This window comes from Solea senegalensis, linkage group LG1, assembly GCF_019176455.1.
Source record: "Solea senegalensis isolate Sse05_10M linkage group LG1, IFAPA_SoseM_1, whole genome shotgun sequence".
NCBI lineage: Eukaryota > Metazoa > Chordata > Actinopteri > Pleuronectiformes > Soleidae > Solea > Solea senegalensis.
The window spans coordinates 14720245-14736932 of NC_058021.1; the positions used below are offsets into that span (position 1 = coordinate 14720245).

Sequence of the window (16688 nt, forward strand, 5' to 3'; positions counted from 1 at the left end):
TGAGATTCCTGAGCAGCAAGCTCATAAATACTTCACATGCTTTGCTCTGCAGAATGACAATTAAACAACACACATTACCCAGATCCTGAGGTGTGTCACACAGCCAGTGAGAAATACAACAGGTCTGGCTGTGGTAACTTGCACTACATGTTTTTCAAGCTGGCTGAGCTCCAACCACTGGCTCAGTCAAACAGTGACAGTGGGACAGGGTGTGCCAGAGAAACAACGGGTGACCAATGACGTCCATCACCACATCCTCCAAGTGTGAAACTAAAACAAATCCACTGCCTCTGCCAGGCAGGGGGGCAATCACTATCCGACAGTCACACAACCACTGGCAGAGACAATCATGGATTGATAGAACAGTAATGTTTATGTGTAACATGCCCTTATGGAGAAGTGTTGCAGAGATTGCAAATGGAGCTAAAACTATTACTTTCAGAATGGATAAGTAAATAAAACAAACATTTCCCAGTGCTGGCTTCTTAAACCAAATAATTTGGATTCAGCTCTTTGACATTTGACAACAAATAACCATATGTAGACATGTTTTTACTTTAAGAATAAAAATAGAGTACAATTTACAACTCAGTATCTACTGTATATAGAGAGATTATATATTTGAATGCAACCAAATTCAACCAAACTCATCATTCTACTCACTGATCAACAAAAAATGTGTCTTTAGAATGCTATGCAAGATTTATTCAAATTTTCAAAAATCAGAAAAAAAGAAAATGTAGATTTATGTGTGTTCCCATCTTCTGCAGTTAAGTGAATATTGGGAGTTTTTTAACCAAGATTACAATAGGTGGCGCAAAACAAAAAGTCCGGGTCACCACAGAACGAACGATTTGCATGGCACACTTCTCAATGAATAACTCTCTGTTCATACCTCCTCTCGTCCACCAATTGTTCTATTTTTCCACTCCAGTGAAATGCAGAGTATGGAGTGATGTATCATGTGATTATTTACTGCATGCCATCCTTTATTTTCTGAATCTGTTTCAGTACTAGGGAGTAAAACTTTCATGTTTTATTTCCAATTAGGTTTCCATATAGGCTGCTTAAAACCCACCTTTGATTTCAATGCGTTAGTCCCATCAGAATATATATGTATATGTTCATTTTGTATATATATATACATACATATATAAATAAATATATACATATACACACACACGCATATATATATATAAACAAAACAAACAAACAAATGAGAAATTCAGAAAGAAAGAGTAGGACTTATTTGTTAACACTGTGGTCTCTATGATGTTCTTGAAATCACCACAAAAAATGTAACTATTGTAGCACTTACTAAGATAATGATAACGATACTTCACCTGTTCCAAACTGACTCCCTGTCACTCCATACATAAAGGTTTGAAATAAAATTACCTTAAAAAAGTGTCAGCAGGACATTCATGTTAGTGAATCAATGACGAAATACCTGGGTTAGATGTTAAAACAATTAAATCTGAGCTAGTTACTGACAGATACTGGGTCTGTAAGCTACTGCTAGCTGCAGTTAGCTCAATGAACAACTCATTTTGACAGAGTCTATAGATCTTGAAAAGTATATCCTTTGTTTTTAAAGTGACACCGTGAGTTGGGCTTTAAACTGACGTTGTGTGTGGACAGTTTCACCTGCCTGGTCAAGTTTACCGAAACCTGGTACCCTATGTTAGCAAGCCGTTAGCTGTTTTGCTAATGTTAGCTAACTGGTTTACCACCATTCCAAGTCTGAAACCACCGCAAACCGGCGTATGGACAGTATAAATCACATGTTGGAGATAACAGGGGGGTTCTTACCCTTTGTAATACGCTTTGACCCGGACTTGGTGGGAATTCTCGCCGGGGTGGGACATGGTGCTGTCCCGCAACGTCGGCATCATAAGCTCAGCCGCGGTCTCTCCGACTCACCGATGCCTTCCTTCCTTCCCTCCCTTCCTTCAGCTGTGTAGTTGTGTAACACGCCCAAACACTTAGTTTGTAAACTATGTCGACACGGCGAGTAAACGACGAGATAAGTGACGCCAGAAAACAAGACTCTCGCTGTATTTGGACCAACAAAATGTACATCTAAAGTGTAGGAAAACTTGCGAGATCCGCCAAACAACTCCCTACTGCAGAGGCCTAACACCGGAAGAGTCCACTGTCGGAATGTTTGGGGTGGCGTTTAAACTTGGCATCTTACCGACATGTACACTCACGTCAAATGGATTTTGGTTTAAAACATTGATACACACAAACATGTGTTGTTCATTAAGTGTAACAAACACATTTAGAGTATTTTAATTGTTGGCAATGTCAATCGTGTCCTCCGTCCAGCTTTTCGACTGTACCAACTCAAGCTTTTAGAGTGTGTAAGTGCTGCTGCATTCAAGATCAAATATCTGAGCTCGGAAATCGTAAAAACCCTCAAGACACGGTCCCGCATTCAAGTGATCTGGTTCGGAAATAACAACAAAACTGACCAAGCTTCAGAAGCAAATAAATAAATAAAGCTTTCTTTTAATTTAATTTTAGAAACGAGTTAGTTGTGTAACACTTCAAAGAAGGGGAATGTGATTTATTTAAAAAAAATTGTGAAGGTACATTACACAGTAATAGTTTACACATATGACATAAATACATGTGACAGCTTTTCAACATTTGCATTGAAATATATTTAAATAATTACCTACATGGTCTACACCAATAAAACACTTCAATCCTTCATGCAATGATCTAACCATATATTGTGTAGTACATTGTAATACAAACATTATACATTATACAAAACAACAATAGATCATTATTGAATACAAGATCAGCGTACAATATTATGCATGAAATTTCCCTTATTCAAATATGCTGAGGTTCTAAAATCTGGGAACGCTGCCTTAATGACTCAAGGTCGCGTTGTGCGCAAAAGTATACCAGAGCCTTAATGGCGCTTGTTCCACCAGCGCCCAGCGTAGGTGTCCTTTAAATTGTTCGCCTCTGTCCTTTATTCAAATGTCTGTGCATGCCACTGGCTTTAATAAAGGGCCACATGAAGTCTTGAGCCGGCCCTACTGAGCGGTCTATCATAATAAAGTGTTTCCCCATATATGCATTATATATATATATATATATATATATATATATATATATATATATATATATATATATATATATATATAAAGCACTGTTACTGTTAGTGCTGCTGTCTGTGTGGATGCGGTGAGCGCAGCAGCAAGCAGCAGCATCAGCAGCAGCAGCATCAGCAGACTCCCCGCATGTGGAAGGTCCTCCCGCACTGTGAGCGGTGCTGTGCCGGTGCCTGTTTTTTTTATTGCCTGTTGTTACAGTTAAAAAAATTTCCATCTCAATTTCAGACAGTATTGACGCAGCATCAGCAGCTTCATGACTGGGACAATGTGCCGGGGTTTGGTCAGTTCCTGATGGCCCGTGTCGTACAATAGCAGGCAGGTATACACCGCCGACAAGAGGTGAATGCTGTGCATGCGTCTGTCTATCTGTCTGTCTGAGAGCGACAGCCTGATTGTGTTTGATTCATCCTCCTGAAATATAGACAGTGCATCTGAGACGAGACTGGGTTTCGTGGTGGTTTTTATGCTTCATTATAATTCGCTATCTGGTTGCAATTAGCGGCTCTGCAGCAAAAAAAAGAGCACCCAATCAATATTCATCACCTCCCTTTATTCTCGTGTCAAACGGCAGATGATTTCATTAGCATTATTATGAAAATAATTCGTTGTCTGCCAGATGTGTGTGAGTGGCACAAAGCATCAGTAATCAATTATGGGAATGATTCACTTTTTTCTTTTCTAAAAATCCGTTATGCTGTCCTCCTCTTGTCCTTTGTTTCTAACACAGACTATACTACAGTATACATTTTTATGGCTAGATTTGAAATTAATTAGGTCAAACAACAACAAAAGGAAGACATTCCCCAATTCACAGTATGTAATGTAGATTATATGCAGTGTTTGCACTTTGACACTATTTTAAAACAAATTTAGATAAAGATACATTTACGTTGCATTATGGACCAGGGGCAGCTATACTCTTAAATTCAGTGCAGATTAAGCCTGTTATTTTTATAGCATGAAAGTGTATTTTCCTTGTCAAACATCCCAGATATAGAAGGAGGATCTTTCAAGAGTCCAGTTTCACCAGCATCTCTATGTGACATTAAAGGTGTGTAACACCGGACTAACTAACTGAGTTTTGATGTTAACTGAAGGCTGAATAATATTTATCCGCAAAATGTTTAAAATTTGACATACTGTACCTTTAATGTAACTCAAGACTCTGTCCCGGTGAATTAATGTCTCTCTTTTATCTGCACAGTTTCACCGTCACTGAGTCAGTGTGTGACCTGGGAGATGGAGAGGCAGAGCACAGGGGAGAAGCAGGCAGGGAAGAACAGAACTGTGGCCTCCATCGCTCCTGCCACATCAGCTGCCGTCACCATGGCAACAGTCAGCTCCAGTAGCACCACGTGCACCCAGGCGCCCTCAGCCTCCCTCAGTGTCCTGCCGTCCGAGAGGCAGGCTGTGCAGGTAATGGACGGAGAAGACCACAGATGCATGAGAGACAGAACCATGAGTATATAGTTTCCTTTTTACAGGAAGTTAGTTCTGTTAATATAGGACCTTAATCTACTTAGGGTTTGGCCCAGTCCCTACACCATTAAACTTGGAACCCACACTGACTTTAACACAAGCTCCTCAGTATTCATCCATCCATCTATTTTCTACTCCTTTATCCTCCACAGGATAAAGTTGCGGGGTCACTGTGTCTCAGCTGACATAGGGCAATAGAGACATACAGAGACAAACAACCATTCTGTCACACAGGGACAAAGACTTGGACCTAATTGCAGTGAAAAATCAACTAACTTTTTATTTATTTTCAAAGTGCAACAAAAATCCACTGCTAAGTCTTTCGAGGGAAAAACTAGAAAAAAAGGGCTTGACAAAGTAGAAAACAAAAGTACAAAAACCTGACGACACAGTGGCATGGAGCAGATACTGATAATTCCTGAAGACAAAGGCTTACGCTGGTTCTCTGGTTCACAAGAAAAGACAAACTGACACGGACAAAAGGAGACAAACCATAATAGAGACTCGGTAATGGGGAACAGGTGGAAACAATCAGGGTGGGGCCAACAATCAGACTGGCTGGAAAACACAAGGGGAAGAGACAAGTTGCCTGAAACGAGAAGAGAGATAAATTTCAATATAAAACAGGAACCACAAGACAACAACTAAACACCACCTGCTTTCTTGGTCATGACACATACCTACGGTAAATTTAGTGACCAATTTACCCAATCCCCATATTCCGCATGTATTTTTTTTGGACTGTGGGAGGAAGAAAACGCACGCACACACAGGGAGAACATGCAAACTCCACTACACCAACCGTGTGTGTATGTGTGGTCAAAATGTGGTCATTATGGAAACATCCCATGAAGGTTGGTCACTTCTTATGTGCCGGAGTTGTTGTTTTGTTTTTTCCTTCCTGTTGCCATGACAGGTTGGTGATTACATGCTATGAACTGTGGGTAAATAATACCTCAGGCAAAGGCTGCAGAAATAGAGTCGAACAGAAAGTGACCATATAGCTGAAAATGGCCAGAAGAGGGAGGACACTCACACACTTGACACTGTGAGGGTGGACAACGCGACTGGGAATTATTCCACACAATGAAGCTCACACCTAAGCTCTGTGTTCATACAATTCAGACCATATCGTGTCCAAGTAACAGGTGATGTTGTGGCTCTGCAGTGAGCACACCCAGGTAACAGACAGTGCATTTTATCATTTGAAAGGAAAAAGTAAAAGACAGTGGTAGAAGAATTAATGAAAAGAAGAAGAAGATGGCAGGCCTGAAATTTCATTTTGTAAAGCAGCTCGTGTTTTTTGTGACATGATGCCGCAGGTGATCCAGCACGCCATCCACAGACCTCAGAGCATGGCAGCTCAGTACCTGCATCAGATGTACGCAGCCCAGCAGCAGCACCTGATGCTGCAGACAGCAGCTCTGCACCAGCAGCAGCAGCAGCAACAGCAGCAACAGCAGCAGCAACATAACCCCCAGCTGCAGAGTCTGGCCACCATCCAGCAGGTCAGTGTGTGTACGTGTGAAGGGTCATTTTAATGTGGATGAAATGAGTGAGAGAGTTAAAATGTGATTTCTCACCTCTTTTCAGGGTTCAGTCTGTCAGAGGCAGCCACAGACATCATCCACTGGCAGTTTGGTTCAAGCCACTGGTGTTTCTTCAAACTCAGTAAGCATTATAAGGCTCTGATTGGTAGAAACGACCACTTTACTCATCAATGTTACGTCATCAAATCTCTGTTTTAACACAGATGATATGCAGAACAATATACAGCACAAATTAAGTGCGCTTCCTTTCTTTAGATGTTTTAGATTATTATTTGTCTATGCTGTTATTTTTTTAACTCCTCTTAGATATATGGATAGTAAGTGTAATCATCCCTTCAGGAAATTCAACTTTCCAGTATCATAGTTACCACACAGAAGTTAAAAAAAGCCACAAGGTATTAAAATGTATAGAATATACGACAAGTGCAAAAAGATAACAGAGTACAGAAGATTTTAAATGAGTTTGTGTCTCTGTGTCTTTTACTCTACATGTTATATGTATATTTACAGTATGTATACAAATATTAACCTCAGTAATTCTCCATTTTCACGCCTCCCCGAATCCAGATCACTTTGCCAACATCTTCAGTGTCGGCACAGCTGATCGGCCGCACCCACACATCCAACTCCACTGCTGCTGCCACCACAGTCTCCCAGCAGGCCATGCTCCTGGGAAACCGACCAGCCAACTGTAATCAAGCTCAGATGTACCTCCGTACTCAGATGGTATAAGTATTTTTTTTTAAGCTCCAGGTCATACTGGTACTATGAAACTGTGTGACTCATTTGCCCTACTTCTGTTTTTGCTGAATGTGTTTTTTTTTCCCTAGCTTATTCTGACTCCTGCAGCTTCACTGGCTGCAGTTCAGTCAGACCCCCCCGCTCTCACCTCCTGCTCCTCTTTGCCAACCTCCTCTCAGGTACAGATTTTGCCTGACACAGAAGAATAAGTAAGGCGTGAGTGCCATGTGTGACTTTTAGAGCTGTAGAACTTCCTCTCTCTCTTTGCTTATATTCAGGTGCAGAATCTGGCTCTGCGCGCTCACTTGCCTGCAGCACTGGCTACAGCTCACAGTGTCATCTTAAAACCGTCCGCTCAGTCCCAAGCGCGGTCTCCAGCTGCCTCTTTGTCCAAAACATCACTTTGTGCTTTGAAGGCCAACCAGCTGACCGACGCCTCGAGTGAAGCAGCTCAGCCTGGACCTCAGACTGTAACCACAGGTTAGTTCATGTGTTCTGAGGCGGTAACAGCAAAGTTTTCCACTGAGCTCATGTCTTTCAGTCTTAAGTGATGAGTCACACTAATGCAGGGGTGTTTTTTGCTGCCAACCAATTATCTCATTATCTTTCAGCGAAGAAATGTGTGTTCTAAGAGACGCTGCATGCTTCCCATTTCAACTTCATGCTTCCATTAATAGTTTTAAACAAATCAAGATGTCCTGTCAAAACGAAAGCTTAGCAAAGCCAACAGTTTTTCTTACCTTAAGGTGACAGTTGTGTGAGATTCTGAGACCCCAGCCTGAGACACACAAAAACACACATTTTAGCCACTTAACAATTGATGCACCAAATTAAAATGTACCCCTGCTTAAAGGAATACTTCACCAACTTGCATTTAGCTTTGTATTACTAGAACAGGGGTAGTATTTTCCTGTTACGTCCTGTTAGCGTAACTGTTAGCAAAGATGGCGGACACTGTTTACATTCTGGGAATGAGATCCCGCCCCCCTACGAGTGGGTCTAAATGTGCAGAATTAGCGTAGCAGTTTCAAGCCTCAGACCAAGTGTCACTGGTGGCCATGTAACAAAGAAAAGAATGAAGATATTTCTTGACTCAGGGGAAACTGAGGTTGGGAAGCACAATTTTTCAAAAATACTACCCCTATTCTAGTAATACAAAGCTAACTGCTAAGATAAGTCTATGATATCTTCACGTTCACTCGGGTTGGTCCATTTTGCCGGGCACGCTGAGACGTAGCGGCTCTGCTGAACCGGTTGTGTAATGATACTAAAGATCCTTTAAGTGACTAAAATTAGTTTCCCTATACTGGCTGCCCTGTTTCAGTACGAGCATGTGTGTCTCAGGCACCTGCAGCGTCACACAGCAAAGTCAGTGCTCACCATGCATCAGTACCTCACACAACCTCACCTCAAAAACCCTTACTATCCCTTTAAGGTTTTAAAAAAAGAACAACGGTAGGACTGTAACAAGTATAAGTCACTTTCAGATGTGTGCAGTTTTATTTTTCTATTCATCTCTTTTCCTGCAGCCTATTCTCCAGTGCAGTGCACCCATGCTCTGGTCAAGCAACAGCTGACCTGTCCATCAGGCCAGCAGGTGGCGCACCACCAGCTCATCCTCCAGCAAGCCACAGCAGGCGCCTTCAACCACAGACAGCTGCAGCCCATCGCCCTCAGAGTAGCTCCACAGGAAACAAACTCCCACCCCCTTCCGCTTTCACTGAAGAGACTGACCACACCCAGCACCCAGTCACAAAACACCAGTGACCCCCAAGCACCCTCTGCCTCTTCTTCTTCTTCTTCGTCTGTCACCAGTGGGTTTGCATCATCAGCTCAGCCACAGCCTCCTCCTCTGGTGGCCGCACCACAGCGTCGGACCTTATTCCCACACATGCAGAACCAGCCTCCACCTCCACCTCCTCCTCTGGTTCTCCCCAGGTTGCCCCAGAACCCCCCGGCCACCCTCCAGAGACTGTCCCTGCACTCGGTCCAGGCTCTGGCCGTGCAGTCGGGGCGGGTGATGCTGACAGAGCAGGAGCTTCCCGTGGCGGAGACGCTGGTCCGGATGCCGTACCAGAACCTGCCTCCTCCTCAGACGGTGGCCGTGGACCTGAAGGTGCATCTGGTCAGACGTGGCGACGCCCCGTCAGTGACTGAATCTCCGTCAGGGCCAACGTGTAAAGAGAATAGACTGAGCTCGGAGGAGATGAAGGAAGAACGTTCTCCAGGTCAACAGATGGACAGGAAACCAACACCTCTCACTGTGTCTCCTCAGCAAAATGGAGCAGGTAATTATATAATATAAATATATATATATATATATATATATATATATACACACATATATATATATATATATATATATATATATATATATATATATATATATATATATATATATATACACACATATGTATATATATGTATAAACAAACAAATGAATAAAATGATAAACATAAAAAGAAAATAAAAATGAGGAGAAAACACCTAATGCAATATAGATGATTTGCAACCAGGACGTTGACTAGGTTTATAGTCAGCAATAATTTGAATCTCACATTTTGATATATGCATAAATTATAAATACAATATTTCATCTTATATTCCCATTTACTGCATGTGAAAACCCCATAAGTATGTAACGACATAATTAAGGCATATATACTGTATATAAGATCAGAATAATGTATGTCTAAGTGTACATTATACAGAATATTTTATAAATATTGTATGAGTGACTGTTCATGTAAACAGTCACTGTGGAGGGAATTAAGATATAAAAAAGGGCCACAATATATTTAATAAAAAAGCAATACAGTAGTATTTTCCACTAGGTTGTCAGTCATTTGTCAGTTTTCGGAAATTTCATAAAAAAAATAAGTGGTTTTATGAGCCTATAACTGAAGCTTATCCAAAGGGGCACCCTTGGTAAATTGCCATGGGAATAATACACAACTCCTTATATGGACATCCTGGATGTGTATTTATAGGTTACATATTCAGGCTTTAGCGCCGAGTGAACTTTGAACTGTGATTTTCCAAATTTCACAGATTCAATCCGGTTTTAAACATTTTGAGTACTTTTTGCTCAGGTGTGTTTATATAGTTGGTCAACATATACATACATAAACACACACACATATATATGTATATATATATATGTATATATATATATATATATATATATATATATATATATATATATATATATATATATATATACATATATATACACATATACATATATATATACACATATACATACATACATATATACACACACATATATATATATCAGATCTAGGTTGTGCTGAAAAAAAGGATATAAGACATTCTATATTGCACATCCTCATACCCTCGCTGTATATACTGTACATTTTAACATAGTAATAGAAAACAAAAAAGCAGCCTAAATGCTCTGTCTTCTATGTGTTTAGTAGAATAGAAATGAGGGCCCATTGCACAGCAGCCATTTTGATGTAAATGTAAATCTGGACATCACAGGCATGCGCCCTGAAACTGAGGAAGATAAACGGAACTCAGCCATCATTCATTTGATTATTTATACAATGCAATAATTCAGTTTTACCGGTCTGTGAAACATTCTTTCATGCTTTTTCATGTTATTCTCCAGCAGGGATGCGTTCACCTGCCGCCCCGACTCGTGATTCAGTGACCAGGGCACCACAGGCGGAGGAGCCGTCTTCGCTCACCACCACGACCAGTAGCAACAACCCTCCACCTCCCTCGTCTCCGCTTCCCCCTCCCATCCTTCCCACTGCAGTAAGAAGCCCCAGTCAGCCTCCCTCTGCTCCCACCAGCCTGCCGGGAAGCCCCGACAGGATCCTCACCAGCCACGTCCTCACCCACCTCATAGAGGGCTTCGTCATCAGGGAGGGTGTGGAGCCGTTCCCGGTGAGTCACCGAGGGGCCTCGGCTCACTCCGGTCAGCGGTGGTGGACGCTGTAGCTCAACCTGAAATCTTGAGAAAATGATAGATCATTTCAGCAGTGTAATCAATGTGATGCCATGATCAAAGAATTCCACAGAATCTTTGATAAGACGTGAAAACATCAGTACAGAATCAAAGAGAAGTTGCCCTGCAGGTGTGTTTCAGATACACTGCACCAATTCTGCCCGTGGTTACAGCGTCAGTAAACTATTATGCAGAACAACATCAGCACAGGATGGAAAATATCACACGGTAAATCTAGGAAAACTTGACAGAATCTTAATCCACACCAATTAATAAATTCTGAAGGGAAAATGGAAAAAATTCCCAACACTATTTGGTTTTAATGTGGCTGTTGAAAGTTGTTTGTTAATGTTGAAATGCAAGGTTATTATATTACTTTTTAATCTTTAAATGTATCACAAATATAGAGTTTGATGAATTAGTTTTGGCAAATGTTACTCAATTTGAGTATTTACACCAGCAGGTTTAATAATAGGTCTTAATAAAGGTGCATGTCATGTTTTTGGATGATAGTGAAACTTCTTAACATGAAGGAACAATGTTTTACCAGTTAGTCCAGTTACTTCATTGTTGATTTTGCTCTTTTCACAGGATTCCCTAGAATAATTCTGAATATCACCAGCTATAGAAGATATTAAGTCTTTTCCCTTTGAACAAGTTCCTTCTAGGAGCAACCTCTGTCTCAGCTCTATCCTTGTATCCATGTATTCCAGGCCACAATGTTAGGGGTCACCACAGTGGATCATCTGCCTCCATCTTGTACTGTAACACCAGCTGTCCTCATGTCCTCCTTCACAACATCCATGAACCTTCTCTCTGTGGTCTTTTCTCTTTTGCTCCTGCCCGGCAGCTCCATCCTCAACATCCTTTGTCTAATATAATCACTTACCACTCAGCCTTGATTCTCTTACTTTATCTCCAAACCGTTCGACCTGATCTGTCCCTGGAATATGCTCCTTTCTAATCCTGTCCATCCTGGTCACTCCCAAAGAAAATCTCAGCATCTTCAGCTCTGCAACATCTAGCCCCTCCTCCTCTAGTGTCACTGTCTCCAAACCATACACAAAATATCAACTAAAAAATCCATTAAAACCGTAAAAACCTACTGTCTGTATCTTGACATTGCTCATGTTTTTGCACATCTCGATGCAGGTGGGTTCATTCTCGCTCTCAGGAGACCAGCAGGCTTCACTTCCAGAGTCACAGGAGATCCACACCAATGGGAACGCAGCAGCGGCAGAGGACAGTCTTCTGGATGCTGACCAGTCAGATTCAACAGACTTAGAGACGGAGAACGATGGTCCTGCAGCAGATGGTGAGGACTCTGTGTGTGTGTGTGTGTGTGTGTGTGTGTGCGCGTGTGTGAGACACTAACGAACAGCTGGTCGTGTGCAGTTGCAGAGCTCAGGGAGAGCGTGGCAGCAGTGCTGCTGCAGTGTGAATACTGCGGGAGCAGAGGTTACGCTCAGACGTTTCTGCGTTCCAAGCGCTTCTGCTCCATGACCTGTGTAAGAAGGTAAATAAATGAAAGAAAACACACACACGCACGCACGCACACACAAGACTTAAGATGTTAATATGCATATATGTTGTATGGTAGGATTTACCCTAAAAAGGAACAAAGCAGAACTTAGTCATGTCTCAGCAGCAAATGCACAGATGTTGCTTGATCACATTATTGGTGCTTTGTGCAGTTCATGTAAGTCAGGACAGTGAACCGGAACCCACCCAACATTAATTTGTTATTCCAACCTGTGTGCCCACGGTGATCTTTTCATAATGGCGGCTGAAATAAGAAGGATAGACAAGGTTAAACTTGCAGAGAATAAAGGGGAAACATAGACTAGAGGAGGACTAACGCAACACGGGTTAAACTAACAAGTAACCGGACGAAGTACAACTAGATGGGGAGAAAGAATACAAAGTACAACAGGAAACAAAACTAGACAAGAAACTACAAAGTATGGCACCAAAGCAAAATAAGGTATAAAATAAAGAGAATCCTTTTGTTAATCCCACTCTGGAGGAACGTCCAGTGTCACAGCAGCAGACAATAAAAATGTGAGCACGCAATATAAACACAAGAGGATATAAAATTGACACATTAAAAAATCAGACCAATATATACAATTTAAACAGGCTGTATTGTTTTCAAAGATTATATATTATTGAACGTAAAATATCAGTGTGTTTCTCTATAATACTGTTAGTCCACTGTTGAACACAGTGAATTATACATTATTATATATACATATATATGTGCACACAATTATTTCCAACTCTTGGACCAATTCTTGGATTGAGTGTGTTAAAATTAAAGGCAAAATGTTCATTTAATATTAAAAGATTTTGTTATCAACAAATCCCCTGAGAAATGATTTAACTGTAAGCCATGATTTGCCGTTTCATCTTCCTCTGTGTCCTAGGGCTAAAAACAATGATAAACACAAATGAACTCATAACTGTAAGTCGTCATTCTGCCACAAACACCCTGCACTTGTTCATCATCGTTAAATCTACTGCTGACAATCGTCCCCAGCACTGTGACTCAGGGGTTCAGGGGCCCAGTGTGTGTGTGTGTGTGTTTGTGTGTTTGTGTGTGTTTGTGTGTGACTCGCTCTCTGTGGGCTCAGGTTCAGTGTGAGCTGCACCAAGCGCATCACCATGCTGAAAACATGCCGCTGGGATCACAGGCCGATGGGCAGGAGAGGACGACCCCCGAGCAGAATCAACAGAGCCTCCAGAGAGCATTTCCTCAGACAGGTCAGTCCTCAGTGACCTGAAGAAGACCAGGAATATAACATCATCTTTTAAAGATACAACAGTAAACTCATAGCTCATATTAAATACTACAGGCGATAACTTGCCTTGTTCCACAGGCTCAGACTCGGCAGCAGTGTTCACCGAGGGAAGAAGAGGAGGAGGAGGAGGAGCTGCAAGAAGCACAGGAGGAGGAGGAGGAAGAGGAAGGAGATGAGCCTCCTGTTCCCATGAAGACGAGGCTACAGAAGCAGGCTGAGAGGAAGCGAGAGAGCGAGAGCGAGCAGAGGATCCTGGAGACAATCAGTGTTGTTTCTGACAGAGAGGACGACGCCAGCTGTCCGTCCCAGTGGAATGTGGAGCAAGTGTTTTCTTACGTCAACTCCTTACCAGGTACAGGACAGGAAGTGATTTATAATCTGCCACATGGCGCTGTAGTGGTTAGAGCTGTTGCCTTACGCGACAACCCGGGCCTTCCTGCATGTTTGGGTGTGTTTTCTCTGGGTTGATAGTGAAAACAGTCTCATCTCTCAGGAGGAGGAGGAGGAAGAATCCAGAAGGTGGCAGTAATGCAACATTATGGAAGTCTTAGAAACACAAATTCTGTTATTTACAGGGACAGTAGTTGATGCAACGTGTTATCAAACACGCTCAGAGTAAATGTTCATTCAAAAATCACTCACACATGGACGGTTTAAGAAGGGGAGTAATGCCTTTGTTTGACTTTTGGACCCCAGATAGACTTTTTTGGCAACATCCCATATGCTGGTACTGATGTTTTTCCATCATTTAGTCTCTTCTCTTGTAACATTAACATAATTTTTTTCATACTCATGTTACAGCAGATGTAGACGTAAAAAAAACCAAAACAACTTTAACACCAAATATCAGCCGATACTGATATAATGCTGATAATAGCATTAGCAACCATCATCGTGGAAGCAATCCCACATTTGATAGACTCGATTTGATGGTTTTAGGCAGCCCATGGACTAGAGGGGGGGAGGACTGCACCCAATCCCTATTTCTCCCTGGGGTGCAGATTGTGCTCCTGTGTGTAAAGAGGGAATGGTTAAAAACATTCTTTAAACTGACTCCTTCTAATGAGGGTCCACATTGACCCTGAACACCACTACCACCCAGCTGTCCTGTGTTGTCTTTGTTTCCAGGCGGTCCAAGTGTAGCCAAGGAGTTTCGTTCGCAGGAAATCGACGGCCAGGCTCTGCTGCTGCTCACAGAGGATCACCTGGTCAGCACCATGAACTTAAAACTGGGACCTGCTCTGAAACTCTGTGCCCACATCAACTCCCTGAAAGACACATAAGCTTTGAAACATTCCTACTCACACACTGACAGCGAGTTCATGTCGCTCTGGACCAGGACGAAGACCAAACTGAAGCGGGGGACGGACGCGTCTCCTCGAACCTGAAGCACCACTCTTCGTCTGACTCAAGGAGCCGCACGGGCTGCAGTTTTCCCCGAGATCACTGCCAAGGACTTCACTCGTGACGCCGCCATCTGTTCCCAGCTGTTTCGTCTGTCGCAGCAGACGCGTCAATCTCACAGCTGATTAACACAAAGACGAGCTGCTCTTCCTCTCTATTACCTCTGATTATTCCCATTACTGTGATTGTCGCAGCTCTCCATTTGTTTCAAAATGGTTGGAAATGTTATTTGTATCATTTGTAAACAGAGAGAAAACAACTTTAAATTTGCATTATTATTACACAAAGGAGGCTGTGTCAGGGTTTACACGACTGTCCATTGATTGTCAGCAAACTGTTGTATAACAATTATCAAAACTACTGATAACAATTTTATTTATCATTATTATTGTTGTATTATTACCACAATTAAATTAAAATAAATAAACCCAGTTGTAAAAACTAATTTCAAGATGGCACTTGGAGTTATTTCTGGGGGCGGAGTGGCTCAGTATTTCAAGTTGTAATGATTTTTGTAATATTCAGATTTAAGAAGCATCGATTAATAATCAAGTAATTGTTTCAGCTCTATTTCCATCAGTGTGTTATTTGGTTAGTGTGGTTTTATTTAGTACTTGGTTTCTACATGGATTTAAGACTCATTTAAAATCATATAAAACACGTTGATTATGTTGATTTTAACATAAAATATAATTTTTTTTGTGGGTCTAGTGAAATGGAAAAGTATCAACCACAAACATCATTTGTTGGTGCCACTATCTGTTAGGCTTCTGTCAAGCTTCACAGTAGAGTAGTGGAGTAGTTCTACAGTGGATACATTCTTGGATGATCGCCTACATATCACAAAAAACTGATGGATAATACATGAAAAACAACAGAGAACAAAATGAAGACTTACCTTAAATAAAAGCAGGGAGACTAACAAGGGATGAGACGCAGGTGTGGAGCAGGGGAGGAGGACAACAGGTGAGGAGAATGAGTGGTTAAACGTGGAGAAGCTGATTGGCTGAGGAGAGACCACAGGAACAGGGAGGACTAACGAGACTAATGTGGGACAGGTGAGCAGAAGAGACTGAGGGAGAGACCACACCCACACAGAAAGGCAGGACAACAGGAAACAAAGGAAAAAATACCAAACCTAAAAACATTAATTCTTTCAATTTTTCCATCTCTTTTTCATTTGCTACATTCAATTCAAGCACAAAATTACAGAAAAAGTATGAAAAACCACCCCCTTTTTTCCTCGATTGGGATTATAAAACAAAATAAAATGAGTAACAGTATATTGTAAAATAATGAAATAAAAAAAGGTTTAATTTTCCAATTTGAATATGGAGAGAACGAATGATGACACAGATTCAAAACCATGACACGGTCCTGATCTTTGTGATGTTACTGTGAAAGGTATTCAATTTATTAAAACGGTTAATTATTAAAATAAAACGGAAAAAAAACGCTACATTATTTTTTTCAATTAAATGAGAAAAATAAAATAAAATCCTACTTCCCATGTGTTAATAAACCTTTTAGGAAAACCTGTAATTTTCAGATCCATGGGAACTTTGGTGTGTGCATTTATATATTATCTATTTTTGCCAAC

At 41.4% G+C, this 16688-nt stretch overlaps 2 protein-coding genes and 1 long non-coding RNA gene across 8 annotated transcripts in view; 1 reads left to right on the plus strand and 2 right to left on the minus strand.

Moving 5' to 3' along the window:
• Positions 1–2332, minus strand: part of prkci (protein kinase C, iota) — a 28340-nt gene extending 26008 nt beyond the window's left edge. Inside the window, exon 1 of the mRNA XM_044036131.1 lies at positions 1813–2332. Within this exon, the coding sequence (XP_043892066.1) occupies positions 1813–1895 (83 nt within the window). The 5' untranslated portion in view covers positions 1896–2332. The remainder of the gene's footprint in view (positions 1–1812) is intronic.
• An 888-nt stretch (positions 2333–3220) lies between these two features.
• Positions 3221–15507, plus strand: phc3 (polyhomeotic homolog 3 (Drosophila)). 5 transcript variants are annotated; one of them, XM_044045255.1, is made up of 15 exons: positions 3266–3285; positions 3363–3452; positions 4342–4553; positions 5939–6124; positions 6210–6287; positions 6734–6892; positions 6997–7086; positions 7186–7387; positions 8437–9195; positions 10542–10822; positions 12036–12198; positions 12279–12399; positions 13517–13646; positions 13763–14036; positions 14813–15507. In XM_044045255.1, exons 3-15 carry the CDS (start codon positions 4377–4379, stop codon positions 14965–14967), a joined length of 2775 nt encoding a protein of 924 aa, XP_043901190.1. In that variant the 5' UTR covers positions 3266–3285; positions 3363–3452; positions 4342–4376; the 3' UTR covers positions 14968–15507. The 5 variants fall into 5 exon arrangements, with proteins under 5 accessions (XP_043901180.1, XP_043901170.1, XP_043901208.1 ...); XM_044045245.1 differs by having other exon boundaries at positions 3221–3476; XM_044045235.1 differs by having other exon boundaries at positions 3221–3456.
• On the minus strand, positions 4483–6733 carry LOC122781553. 2 transcript variants are annotated; one of them, XR_006361808.1, is made up of 3 exons: positions 6696–6733; positions 6200–6304; positions 4483–4545 (listed from the first exon to the last, which is right to left on the minus strand). It is a non-coding gene; the product is annotated as an uncharacterized LOC122781553 (long non-coding RNA). The 2 variants fall into 2 exon arrangements; XR_006361809.1 differs by having other exon boundaries at positions 4483–5205.
• Positions 15508–16688: the final 1181 nt, after the last annotated feature.